General features: G+C 49.3%; 1 protein-coding gene across 1 annotated transcript in view; it reads right to left on the bottom strand.

The window, feature by feature from the left end:
- Nucleotides 1-4,324: 4,324 nt before the first annotated feature.
- CCDC12 (coiled-coil domain containing 12) overlaps nucleotides 4,325-13,402 on the bottom strand; it is a 51,376-nt gene continuing 42,298 nt past the window's right edge. The window contains exons 3-7 of the mRNA XM_082664154.1: nucleotides 12,316-12,395; nucleotides 10,635-10,696; nucleotides 10,355-10,389; nucleotides 9,216-9,292; nucleotides 4,325-9,118 (exon numbers count right to left, since the gene is read on the bottom strand). Coding sequence (XP_082520280.1) covers nucleotides 9,033-9,118; nucleotides 9,216-9,292; nucleotides 10,355-10,389; nucleotides 10,635-10,696; nucleotides 12,316-12,395 — 340 coding nt within the window. The 3' untranslated portion in view covers nucleotides 4,325-9,032. The remainder of the gene's footprint in view (nucleotides 9,119-9,215; nucleotides 9,293-10,354; nucleotides 10,390-10,634; nucleotides 10,697-12,315; nucleotides 12,396-13,402) is intronic.

A 13,402-nucleotide genomic window follows, 5' to 3' on the forward strand; every position in this document is an offset into this window, starting at 1 on the left:
AATCCCAGGTATGACTTCCTCCCAGCCCTCGTGCTGCCTTCCCTCTTACCCAGAGGCATCAAGCGTGAGTCTCTGGGCCAGCAGGCCCTGTACTCCTGTCCTCTGCTTGGCAAAGGGGTATCCATGCTGTTGCCGAACATTTCAAACCTGACACCTCTCCTGAGATGACCCAGAGGCCAGATGTCCTTGAGGATTTCCAGCAGGAAGAGGGGCCTGGAGTGTTGGGAGGTCAGGGCTGTCCTGGAGGAGTGCCTGGTGAGCCAGGTAGCAGTGGGCACACCGGGGCTCCATCCACAGAGCTGGGCACTGCCACTTGGCCCATTTCTTCAGCCCTATGACAAAGGGGCTGCTGGGGCCTGAGAGTCTGAGAGTACCAATCAAGAGTACTGTATTATTCTAGGTAGGAGTCCTTTATCAGATATGGGGTTTGCAAGTATTTTCTTAGTCAGTAGATTTTCTCTTCATCCTTTTAACAGGGTCTTTGTTGGAGCAAAAGCTTTTCATTTTGGTTGTCAAATTTGCCCTTTTTTTTCTTTATGAATCGTGCTTTCTCATGTCTAAGAACGCTCTTCACCAAGCTCTAGGTCCTGAAGGTTTTCTCCTATAATCCACTTTAATTTTTGTATAAGGTCTGAAGTGTAGGTTGGGGTTCCTTTTTGGGACCTTTGGATGGATATCCAATCACTCCAGCACAATTTACTGAAGACTGTCCTTCCTCCATTGAGCTCATTTTGCACCTTTGCCAAAAATTAGTGAGCCATACCTATGTGGGGCTACTTCTGAGTTCTCTGTATTCTTCCATTGATCTATGTGCCTACTTTTCCACCAATACCACCATCTTGATTACTGTAGCTGTATAATAAGTCTTGAAATGGGTTGATTGACTCTTCCTGCTTTATTCTTCTAGTTAAAAATTGTTTAAGCTGTTCTTGTAACCTTCCTGATACATTTTAGAATAATCTTGTCTATATATAAAAATCTTACTGAGATTTTGATATGAATTGCATTAAACCTGTGTATCAATTCTCCAGTAAAACCACCTGAGCTTGGAGATGTCTTTTTCAGGGGTTTAAAAATTATGAATTCAATATCCTTAATAGTTACAGAGCTATGCAAATTATCTTTTTCATTTGGGGTGAGTTATGGCAGTTTGCACTTTTCAAGGAATTGGTCCATTTCATCAACTTGTCAAAATGTGGGTATTTACAGTACCCCTTTATTGTCCTTTTGATGTCCATGGGGTCTATGGTGATAGCGTTATTTCATTCCTAACATGCCTAATGTGTGTCTCCTCTTTCCTTTTTTTCTCTTTTTATTTATTTTTGGCTGCACTGGGTCTTCGTTGCTGCGCATGGGCTTTCTCTAGTTGTGGTGAGCGGGGGCTACTCTTCATTGCGGTGCACGGGCTTCTCATTGCGGTGGCTTCTCTTGTTGTGGAGCACGGGCTCTAGGCGTGTGGGCTTCAGTAGTTGTGGCACGTGGGCTCAGTAGTTGTGGCTCGTGGGCGCTAGAGCATGGGCTCAGTAGTTGTGGCGCACAGGCTTAGTTGCTCCATAGCATGTGGGATCTTCCTGGACCAGGGATTGAACCCATGTCCCCTGCATTGGCAGGAGGATTCTTAACCACTGCACCACCAGGGAAGTCCCTGTCTCCTCTTTCTTCGTCAGTCTTTATTTCTTGTTAGTCAATTACTGATTTCTGCAATGTTTACCACTTTCTTTGCTCACCACTTCTTCCTGCATCCTGTGGCAGGCACTGCTGGCTGCCTTCCCGGTACTCTTTCTACCCTTCTTCCTTTCTCATGGAACCTCAATTTCAATCATGGTGGCAATGTGCCCAGCTTAAAATACCCTTACTCCCCACATGTCTGCAGTTAGGGTTGGATCTGACACAGTAATGGCTGATCAGATGTGAAGGAAAGCATGGGGGACAGGGCTTGAAGTCATGGTTTCTTCAGCTGGCTTGCCCTTTGCCCTTCCCCCTCCTGCCTGTAGCTCAAACCTGGGAGGTCGGTTGGGGGGGGGGTGAAGGCCTCCAAGAGAGTTAAGGACAGCAGCTGAGGACACAGAAGGGACTCACGTCCTTCGTGGTCTCAAGGAGTCACTGTACCACCTTAGACATAACACAAGAAAAAACCCCTCCTCACTTAAAATCCTGTAGGTGAGCATCTGCCAAATGTCATCCTGATTCCCATATCCTTCTCCCTGCCCCCTCCCTCCTCCTCCTGCTACAGAGCATCCTTTAGTAGTTCTTTCAGCAAAGATCAGTGCAGAGTAAACACTTAGTGTCATAAGCCTGAAAATGTCTATCTTGCCCTTATTATTTATTATTAAGCAGACTGACATTTATGTTTCCTCAGCACTTAGGAAAAATTTGTCTTCTACTATCTACCATTGACTGATGAAAAGTGGAACTCATTCATTAGTAGGCAAACTTTCCGTTGTTGTTGTTTTTTTTCCCCTCCTGTAGCTTGTTGGATTTTCCTCTTTCCCCTCAATGTTCTAATCTTGACCATTGTAGTGAAACTGCAGATGTAGCCATTAAAAAAATTCTACTTCATACTCATTGAGTAATTTAGGTTGTGGATTCTGGAAATTTCTTTTAAAATTGTGTGAAATACAGTATATACAACCAAAAAAAAATGGAGAAAATGAATGGATAAAGAATAAAATGAATTCCCACCCCTTAAGCCAAGAAAAAGAACATTATCAACACCTCAGAGGGCCCCTTCCCAGAGCTAACCACAAGCCTGATGATGAGGATCATTGCCTTTGCTCTTCTGTGCCGACTTTACCACCCATGTGTGTATCCTTAGAGAGTGTATTGTTCTACTCTGCCTGTGTTGGAACATCACACAAATGTCTCATACTTCTTTTCTTCTGTGACCTGCTTTTAAAAAAAAAAAAATTATTTATTTTTGGCTGCGTTGGGTCTTCGTTGCTGCGTGCGGGCTTTCTCTAGTTGTGGCGAGCGGGGGCTACTCTTCGTTGTGGTGTGTGGGCATCTCACTGCGGTAGCTTCTCTTGTTGTGGAGCGTGGGCTCTAGAGCGCAGGCTCAGTAGTTGTGGCACACGGGCTTAGTTGCTCCGTGGCATGTGGTATCTTCTGGGACCAGGGCTCGAACCCATGTCCCATGCATTGGCAGGGGGATTCTTAACCACTGCGCCACCAGGGAAGTCTGACTTGCTTCTTCTGAGATGTATCCACAATCTTACACGGGGCTATAGCTCATTTCCTTGCTATAGAGTATTCCACTGTCAAAACAATAATAACTCATTGTGTTTTACTGTGTGTATGTGTGCTATTATGAACATTGCTTCTATTAGGGTTCCTGTCCCTGTCTCCCGGTATTCTTGTGCAACAGTGCTCTAGGACACTAATAGTGGAATTGCTGGTCACTGGCTGTGCACCAGTTCAACTTTTGCAAAAGTGGTCTTACCAACCAGCATTCCCACATGTGGCAGGTGGGAGGCCCGCTGCTCCACAGCACACCAGGGTAGCTAGTAACCCTTCTGTCTGAAAGTCTCCCTTGTCTGGCATCACCCCAGCTAGCTGAGCTTCCTTCTGTTGATTTTGAGCATGACAGAGCTTTTCTAATCCCTTTCAATCTGTTTGAAAGACTGGGTTTAGGTTTCTTTTTTTAAATGACATCAGACAAGAGTTTTTTTTAAAAAAAGCGAACAGGTACATTAATAGTAATTAATGACATATTTGGATTTATCTGTCCCACCTTTTTCTCTCTTTGCCTTCTTTTGGATAATTTATTTTTCTCAGTCCATTTTTTTTTTCCTTAATTTCTTTGGAAGAGGTACTAGGGACTTCCCTGGCGGTCCAGAGGTTAGTACTCTGCGCTCCCAATGCAGGGGGGAGGGGTTTGATCCCTGGTCAGGGAACTAAGATTCCACATGCTGCATGGTGAAGCAAAAAAAAAAAAGAAAAAAAAAGAAAAAAAGAAGGGGTACATTCTATCACTCTATTTCTATTTTTAGCGTTATCCTAGAAATGTCAGCCTGTCTGTATACCAGAGTCTTTGCTCTCTTCCTGAGTGAGCTTGGTAGATGGCTGTAATTCCAATCACCGATCACCTCAGGACTTACTATTATTGTTGTTATGTACCCTAGCCCTTGTTTTACTTTTACTTCACAACACATATTTGTTTTATAAGGTTAACGTCTACTTAAATTTACACTTTCTTTCTCTTCATTCCTTCTTACGATCTCAGATTTTCCATCTGGGATTCAGTCTGAAGACATTCATTCAAAAAAAGACATTCAGTTTTTTTTTTTTTTTTTTAAGGAGAATGCTTATTTCTTTTTTAAAAAAACAGCTTTATTGAGATATAATATATACCTCATACAATTCACCCATTTAAAGGTACAATCCAATGGCTTTTAGCATATTCACAGACTTGTACAACCATCACCATAATCCACTTTAGAATATTTTCATTACCTCAAGATAGATTTTTTTTAAAAAGTCTGCTGGTGACAAAACCTCTGATCTTGTTTGTCTAAAAATATTTTGTACTTGTAACATATTTTCTCTGGGTATAGAATTTCAAGTTGACAATTACCTTTTGTCCAGTTAACACTGATGCCAGATGGTACCATTCCAGTTAACACCGGCTGTGTTTGAGACATTTGCTGTGGGCTTGCTCTTTGAAAGAAAATATAATCTCTAATTTTAAGATTGTTTCTTGGTCTTTTCGTTCTGACAATTTATTACAATGTGTTCACGTATGTACTGGTTTTTAAACACGTCCGCAAATTCTCAGACTCCACCTCGAGGTGGAACCTAATTCTTCTCCCTTTCTTCTCCCTTTGAGCGTGGGCTGGACGCAGTGACTTGCTTCTAACAAACAGACTGTGGCAGAATATCACTTCCAAGACCTGGTCATAAAAGACCCTAAAGCTTCCTCCTGCTTCCTCTCTGGGATCACTCATTCTGGGGAAAGCCAGCCTCTACCACATGTGAACACTCATGCAAGCCTTATGGAGAGGTGCACGCGGCAAGAACTGTGGGTGCGTAATGCTTCTCTATGCATTCCTGTGAGCGCTGGGAGTGGAAACGGTCCTAAAGCAGATCCTCCAGCCCCAGTGGAGCCTTGCGTTGCCTGCTGCCCTGGAGGACATCTTGACGGCTACTTCAAAGAGACCCCAAACTAGAACTACTCAGCTAAGCCACTCCTGAATTCCTGATCCACAGAAACTGTCAGAAAATAATGATTTGTTGTTTTAAGCCACAGAGATTTGGGGTAATTTGTATGCAGCAATTTATAATTAATACAAAGTGTGAAAAAACTTGAGGCAAACTTGCTTATTGAGCTGTAATGAACATACAAAAAGTGCACAAAACGTATATGTACAGCTCAATGAATATTTGTAAAGTGAACATACCTAATGAGTCACCACCCATAACAAGAGACAGAACATTTGACTGCAGATGTCTTTTGGTTGCCCAGCTTGAGAACTGCTGACCTTGAACCTGTGGACTGGTGATTTTGAAAAGTTCAGTCATGTAAAAAAAAAAAAGACCTTTGCCCCATTTTTGCCTTTTTTTCCCCCTGGAACTCCAACCACAAGTTGGATCTTCTCACTCTATCCTTCATATCTCTTAGCCTCTTGTTTACACTACTGATCTGTTTATCGCGCTGGCTGCATTCTGGATAACCTCTTCAGATCTAGCTTCCTGTTCACAAATTGTCTCTTTGGCTCTAATTCACAGATACAAGGTTTTAAATTGCTATAATAATTTTTACTTCTAGAGCATCACTTTGGTTCTTCTGCAAATCTATTCTGGTTTTCAAGCTTCTCTTTTAGTTCTTAAATCATTTTTAAACATTGAAATTATCTGACTGATAATTCTAATGTCTGAAGTCTTTGCAACTCTCATGCTACCATGTTCTTTCTGATGTCCTTTGCTCTGAGTGCTTTGTTGCCTAGTATATCTCGTGAACTTTTCTGTAAGCTATTCCTCTTTCTTGGAACTTTATTGGTGGGGATTCTTTGAGGACTCAGATGAATAAAGATTCATTCAGGTCGGATCTGCATTTCCTTCTATCAAGTGTCTGAGACCACCACATTCTGGGACCACTGTAAATCTTGACCTGAGGTTTCCCGTGTGCAAACCCACATGAGGGAGGGCTGCCTCAGTTCTCAAGGGAGACTTTATTCTACTCCAGTAATTGGCAGGGTTCAAGCTCCCCTTGGGATGTCAAGAGTACAGACTGATTATTAGTTTACAGAGGGTGCTGCCCTTTGGGGCCCCACCAGGCACTGAGGGCCTCCAAAACCAAGGCTCGATTTCACCTGGCTTGTCATATACCTCCAGGGCAAAGGTCAGGCTTCAGCATTCTGCCACTTCTCTTACCTTTTGGCCTGAGTATTCCATACTTTCTTGCCAGATCATTGATGCATTTAAAAAGCATTTGTCAATATTTATTTACCTAGTATTTTTAGCTGTTTTCCAAGGGAAGATCACTTCAGGCAACCATCCTACCGAGATGCCAGAAACAGAAGTGATTGCTACTCCTTCTTCAAGTACCTTTTTTCTCCAGTTTTCTTTTCCCAAACGAATTCCTATCAGCTAAAGGACAGCTACCAGTACGTCAGGGCTCTCAACCTATCCCCTCTCTCTCCTTCTCTCTCTCTGCCACCTTTTGGATCTTCAACTTTACTTCCAATTTATTAATCCCTTCTTTGACTATAAGTAATCATTTAGCTCCTCCAGTGAGTTTCTTACTTTAATAAACATTCTTGGGCTTCCCTGATGGCTCAGCAGTTAAGAATCCACCTGCCAATGCAGGGAACACGGGTTCAAGCCCTGGTCCGGGAAGATGCCACAAGTCGCGGAGCAACTAAGCCCGTGCGCCACAACTACTGTGTCTGCACTATAGAGCCAGCAAGCCACAACTACTGAGCCCACGTGGCACAACTACTGAAGCCCACGCACTCTAGGCCCTGTGCTTCGCAACACGAGAAGCCACCGCAATAAGAAGCACGTGCACCACAACGAAGAGTAGCCCCCGCTCTCCGCAATGAGAGAAAGCCCGCACGCAGCAACGAAGACCCAACGCAGCCAAAAATAAATAAATAAATAAATTTAAATAAATAAATAAATGAACATTCTTTATTGCCAAGATTTCTAATCAGTTGTTTCTTATACCAAATCCCTGTTCTTGAGTTGTGTGAGATCAGAAAGTCCCTCTTTGATCTCACTGGTGATAAAACAAATGCTCATTTTAAAGCCTGTTAGGATATTATCGTTTTACTTTCTTCAAGTAGAAATTCTCCCACTTGTTGGGCTGCTGGCCATTCTTTATGGCACTGGATTTTCTCATGCATTTTATAATTTTTGAGTGTCCCTCATGGGTGATAGTTTTTGCTTTTCTCTCTCCCTGCAGGGCCATTGTTCTATAGGGCACACAGGGCTGCAAATGCAGAAGCAAACCTTTCATTAACTCTCTGGGCTCTCATACAGTGGGGATATCCTTACTCTGGTGCTGAGTGGGAGCCTAGTTGCTAGTCACAGGTGTCTGAGTCCTACACTGCCACAGACAAACATCCTGCTTCCAACTGCAATCCCAGGAGGTGGGGGCATCTTTTCACCCTTTATTCCTAGGAAGGGAAGCCCAGCTCTAGACCCTGGCTATGCAGAGAGAGCCTGGCTCCAGTCCTGACACCTGTGGGGCATGTCTGATCCCTGTCCATTGTGGGAATCAGTCCTGGCCTTGTCTCACTGCTCACCACAGCAGTCAGCCACCTACCACTTCAGCCCTTACTCATAGCTGCCAGTTTCTGCTCCCTTCCCAAGAACTATCTTCTTAGAGGAGTTGCATAATTTTAAGTTAAACCATTTACTTTATTGTATGAGTGACAGTCCGTGTGCACACACTCCCTCCACCTCTACCGCCCGAGTCCTCAGCACCGTCTACCAGAGCTGGGCCATTGTGTTCCTAGAAGCTGGCACAGAGGGAGGAACACACTGGGATGACTCAGGGCAGGGGCGGGAGGCTCAAGGGGAAACCATGAAGGAAACTTAAGAGTGTGATCATCCTGGAGGAGATGAAACTCTAAATGGTCACAGGTACCTGGAGTCAGACTTGTGGCCAGCCGGTCATTCTGGAGAGTCAGCTCCACAGAGGAGGCTCATGGTCCTGAAGCCAGGACCTTGGGGACCCAGGGTCCAAGACCACCCCCAAAACCCAGGCTACAATACCCCAGTCTTTAGCAGAATGGGCCACTCTCCCCCATACGGGTGCCCTGTGCCAGGGAAGCCAGCGTCTAGCTCTGGCCGGTGAAGTGGGGAGATGGGCTGCTGGGGCTGTGGGTGGAATGTGAACGAGCACTGCCAGGGGCCCCGAATCTGTAGTGGCCCAGAGTCGAGGCTTTGCCAAGGCACAGTTCACCCCCTTCATGGGCCCAGTCGCTTCCTTCTCACTGCGAGGGCGTCCACAGAGGACCAGAGTGGGAGCCTCTCCAAGGTATCCCACAAACTACTGTAAGGCCTATCTCTGTCACCCAAGGATTTTGAGATGATCACCGCTGACCAAGGACTGGACCAGAAACCTGGACCCAGAAGGTCAGGCCTGGGCCTTCTCCACCCCTCCAGCCTCAACATGTTCAGCCCAACACAGGGCTTACTCATATTAAACATCACCTCTGCAGCTGCCCCGTCTTGGGGCCCAAACCCAGAGTATCCCAAATATTCAGGAGGTTTCTGCCATACACAGGGGTCTGCTTGTTTCTATTTCCAGACATTAAAAAAATTCAAAATAACATATATATGTAGAGATACAGCAAGCCCACAGAGTTGTTGCTGGCTCTGCCCCAACTCAGCATGCTGGGGACCACTCAGGAGACAAGGAGCCGACCTCACAGCATGGGGAGGGGTGGGGTTCAGACTGCTAGGCAGGGAGTCACTGTTCTGAGGCCAAACTGGAGGTGATGGCAAGCCCAGCCCTGACCCTTGCCCAAGACCATCCTCCTATAGAACAGGCCTGAAAGGCGGGCGGCGAGGGGATAGGGCGTGCCTCAGTCGGAGTCACCAGCCTCTTGTTCGGTGGTGGTGGCCGCCACTGCAGAGGCCAGGTTGTCCTCCTGGCCCTTCAGCCTCTCACCTGGAAGGGTGGCAGACAGGAGGAGTGGAGAGGGGCCGTGTGTTTGCGCCACCACCCAGAGGGCAGGGAACGCTGCCTTACCAGGCCCCGCACTTACGGATCAGCTCGGCGATGGCCCTCTGGGTCCGCTTTTCTAGCTTCTCCAGCTTCTTGGCTACATCTCTCTTGAGGTCCCTGGAGCAGGGAGGTGGGAGGTGGGAGGAGGCCGGAGGCTGAAGGCTGGCCTGGTGTGGCCTTGGGGCCTTCCCCTCCCACAGCCCCTCCGGCATCAGGAATCACACTCAGGTGCCTGAGGTCAGGATGCTCCTCCCCTCTCTCTTTCTGTGTCCTCCAAAACCCAGCACCAGCCAACCTTGCCAGTCCCAGTGAGGCAGGGACTAGCACCACAGACCCACCCAACACAGGGGACCGAGTCAAGGTGTACAAGGCAGATGGTTCTTAGGGTCCTCTCTTTGTCTGTTCCCCTTGGTCTCCATCAGGGAGTGACTTGCCCTGGCCCGCTGGGGGTCCTGCTCCTCCTTCGACCACACGTTCACCCTCACCACCAGGAGCTTCCAGAAGTGCACACACAGCCTATTCCCCCTGGATCTGGGTTTCCAAGGACACGCGCCCCATGCTTTTGTTTCATCATATCAGAACACCTTCAGCTAGTGCCGTACTTGACACAGAATTGCAAGTGAGAGGGAAATGGCTGGTACCTCTGGACCAAGGTAAAGCGAACACACGGCCCTCTCTCGCCCTCTTTCTCTGCCCAGTCAAAGGGGCACCATGAAGGATGAGCATCCCCATTTCAATGCAGAGGAAGCTGAGGCCAAAGGTAAACAGGCTAGCTGGTGGCAGAACTGGCACAGAAACCTTCATCTGTCCTTCCCACCGTCTGGCCTCTACCCTATGGCTCCCTGAGGGCAACGGTCAGCCTTGTTCAAATGGAGCTCTCTGAGGTGGGGCGGGCCCTCATCCTTTCAGAAGGGACGTTTGGAGGGGACTGCTGAGCCCCCTCTGCCCGAGCCCCTCCCCACCCTTAGGTGTCATTCCCCGTCATGTCCCTCTCATTCTCCACTCACGTCCTTCTCGGCACTTACTTCAGACATTAATAATCTGAACATAATAATTCAGGCAGTATGTCTACACTGCCTGCCTCCCGTTGCGAGGCTGGGAAAGGCCCAGCCGGAGCCCATGCCTAGCACCAAGAGTGTCCCAGTCAGTCTGCACTGGTCCTACATGGGCAACACTCACCAATCAGGCTTCCGGGGTGCGAGGTTGGCCAGGTCCTGGGGAGGGAGGAGACACAAGTCAGGGCTGGAAGGGCTTAGCCCCAAGGGAAGTAGAAGACAGGGGACAGAGGTAGGAAAAGGGGAGAAAAGGGAGGAGGAAGGAGGGGGCTGAGGGGAAACAGGGAGGTAGAAAGGGAATAAAGAAGTGACGAGAAGGAAGGATGTGTGAAGAGAGCAGGTGGGAAGGAGAAAAGGACCCACAGAAGGAGCAAGGGAGGATGGGGACACCCCCAGGCACTCACCACTTCCTCAATGATGGGCTCTGGCTTGGCGGCCTCCAGCTGCTCCTTCACCTTCTCTTCCACTAGAGGGCGCAAGACAACAACGGAGGCAGGTCGGAAAGGAGCCACCACTCTCCCAGATAGGCAAACTGCAGCCGCAGGTCCCTGGGAGAGTCTGGGCTTTCTTGCCCCGCCTCTCCCCTTGGCCCCTAACTACCTAGAGGTGAAGATCCTGCAAAGGCAGCTCTGGAGGAAGGGCTTGGGTTTCTCAGGACGAAGGCAATCCGGGGATGAAGGAGGGCCAGCAGGCGGCAGCCAGCTAGAGTAGATGGAGCCAAGACCTCTAGCCAGGAAGCATGGGTGCTTCTCTTAGTCCCAGGATCCCCAGCTGGGAAATGAGACAGTTGCCTGGATATATCCAAAGTATGGTTTTGGGAAGGGCCTTGAGGACTGGCTTTTCCCATACCCTCCTGGGGCTCCTGGGCTCTGAGGACGTGCCCTGGGAATGGCCAGGGCACAGGTGGCATTTCTTCCCATCCCACTCTTAGATCTGTGCTCCCAAGACCAGCGGGGCAGCCACCTTGAGGAGTCCTGCCCACGTGTACCTCCCGGCTCCACCCAGCTGCCAACAGCACAACGGGCCTCTGGGTGGCCTGACCAGGAGGGCCCTGACCCTGTGGGGACAGATGTCAAGAACAACAGATTTGGGCTCCATGGGCTTCCTCTAACCCCCCTCACCATTGTCCCGGGTCTCCTCATGGCCCTTCTGCCCTGCCTCACCTCCCTCCAGCCACAAGTGCTGACCCTGAGACATGGGACCAGCTCCCCGTCCCTGTCCTCTGTCCTGCCTTACTCTCCCCACCATGCCACTGCCTCACCACGGCAAGGCCCAAACCATGAAGCAGATCACCTGGGAAGTGTGTGCATCTCAGGGCCGAAGGAGATGGGGAGGCAGACTGGAGTGTGGCTGAATGTGCAACACTTTACTCTTTTATAAGATAAATGTATCTATTAGTTTATTACTCATATAATTAAAAATTGATAAAAACAAAGAATAAAAAACACGGCCAGGGCCAGGGATCTGCATGATAGGAAGCACCCCAGCATCTCCAGCATGGATGGCTCTGGACAGGCTGCAGCTGGCCAGATGCTCCGGCTGCTGTGCAGCTCCCCACACCGTGGTGTGACTGGGCAGCCTCCGGGCCAGGCCCTTCATCCCACCAGTGAGAACACCTCTGCCCATCCTTTGTGCTCTGGCACTGCCACGCCCCAAGCTGGGCGGGTGTCTGCCTGCCCACTACTCTCCAAGCACCTGGATGGTCAGCCCGTCTTCAGCGTCTCTCACTCTGACCCTCCAAGGGCCCGCAGCACCCATCACCCTGCCCCTGCTGTCCAAGGGCCCCAGGGCCACTTCCACTTCTCAGCCCGGAGAGGTCCTCTGAGGGGATGTGGCCACTTCCCTCACAGGCCCCTGGAAAGCCTCCAAGGCAGGGCGTGAGCAGGGCAGAGCAGGCACAACAGGCCGCTTCAGTGCCCAGACTGCTTCTAGTTGTGCATCTGCCACGAGATGGTGACGGAGGGTCCTGGATGCCCAACTTCCAGCCCCGGCACTGTCAGTTATTCTCCAAGAGACGGTGACACCTGCCAAGGTGGAGGCAACCAACAGTGCCATGGAACAGAGGTGGAGATGCAGCCCACCTACCTGCGATTGGCTTGGCCTGGGGCACCCTTCTCTTCTTCAGGTCCTCATCCTCTGGGACATAGTTCCGCAGCCTGAGTTCCCTAAAGGGCAGAGAGAACAAGCAGAGAGAAAGTAAGGTATAACACAGTCTCATTCCCCTTATACAGGTTGCAGGTTGGCATGTGATGAAGCCATAGGAGCTGGCTACTTCCTGGACTTTCCTCTGGTCTCTCTGGAGATGACCTGGTGAAGGGGGACAGCACAGGAACAGAAGCTTCACTGTGATAGGCTCCCTTCTCCGAGCCTCAGCCTCCTCACCTTCCAGTTAGCAGCCGGGCCGGGTGCTCTCCCAAAGCCCCACCTGCACTGTAGGTTCTCATCAAGAGCTGGGGTCAGGGGTGTACAGAGAGCATTCACTGGATGTCTTCTCCAGCATTATCTCCATTTGACAGTTACGGGAACTGGGGGTCAAAGAGACTGCACCATTTTTATAGGGTCATACAGCAGTGGTCGCAGCATCTGAGACAAGGCAAGCTGTGACTCCAAGCCAGGGCCAGAGCTACTCCTAAAAGAGGAAGCCAGTGGTCACCCACTGGTTCCCCAAGCCCCACCTGCTCCTCAGAGCCTTCGTTCCCTGGAGCCTCAGCTACTGGTGGCAAGGGTCTGGTGTGCTGGCCAGCAAGGGCTGAGGGAACAGGCATGACAGTGTGCAAGGCTGGGAAAGCCACAATGCACCTGGACAGCCATGAGAAGTTCACATACCTCGCCCCTGCAAGGGGTTTTTTAAATCTACCAGAGCAGATCCCACGACCTCCTCCACGAAGGGGTAGCGGCCACAAGGAGCCAGAATGGCACACTAGGATTGACCAGCGACCGTGGTGTTGTTTTCCTCTTATTGCAGTCTCCTCGGGCAGGGCTGGCTGTACCAAGTGCTCACTGGAGGCCTCCCTGGCTCAGCAGCTCATCAAACCCCGACTCCCACACACAGCAGCCTGCCCGCAGGATGGGCCCTTGGCTAACTCCACAGGGTAGCAAAGAGAGAGTTCCTGGGGGCTGCTGCTTAATAAAGGCAAGACAGAGACACTAGGACAGACCATCTAGGCCCTGC

Source organism: Grampus griseus (assembly GCF_964374135.1).
Source record: "Grampus griseus genome assembly, chromosome: 10".
NCBI lineage: Eukaryota > Metazoa > Chordata > Mammalia > Artiodactyla > Delphinidae > Grampus > Grampus griseus.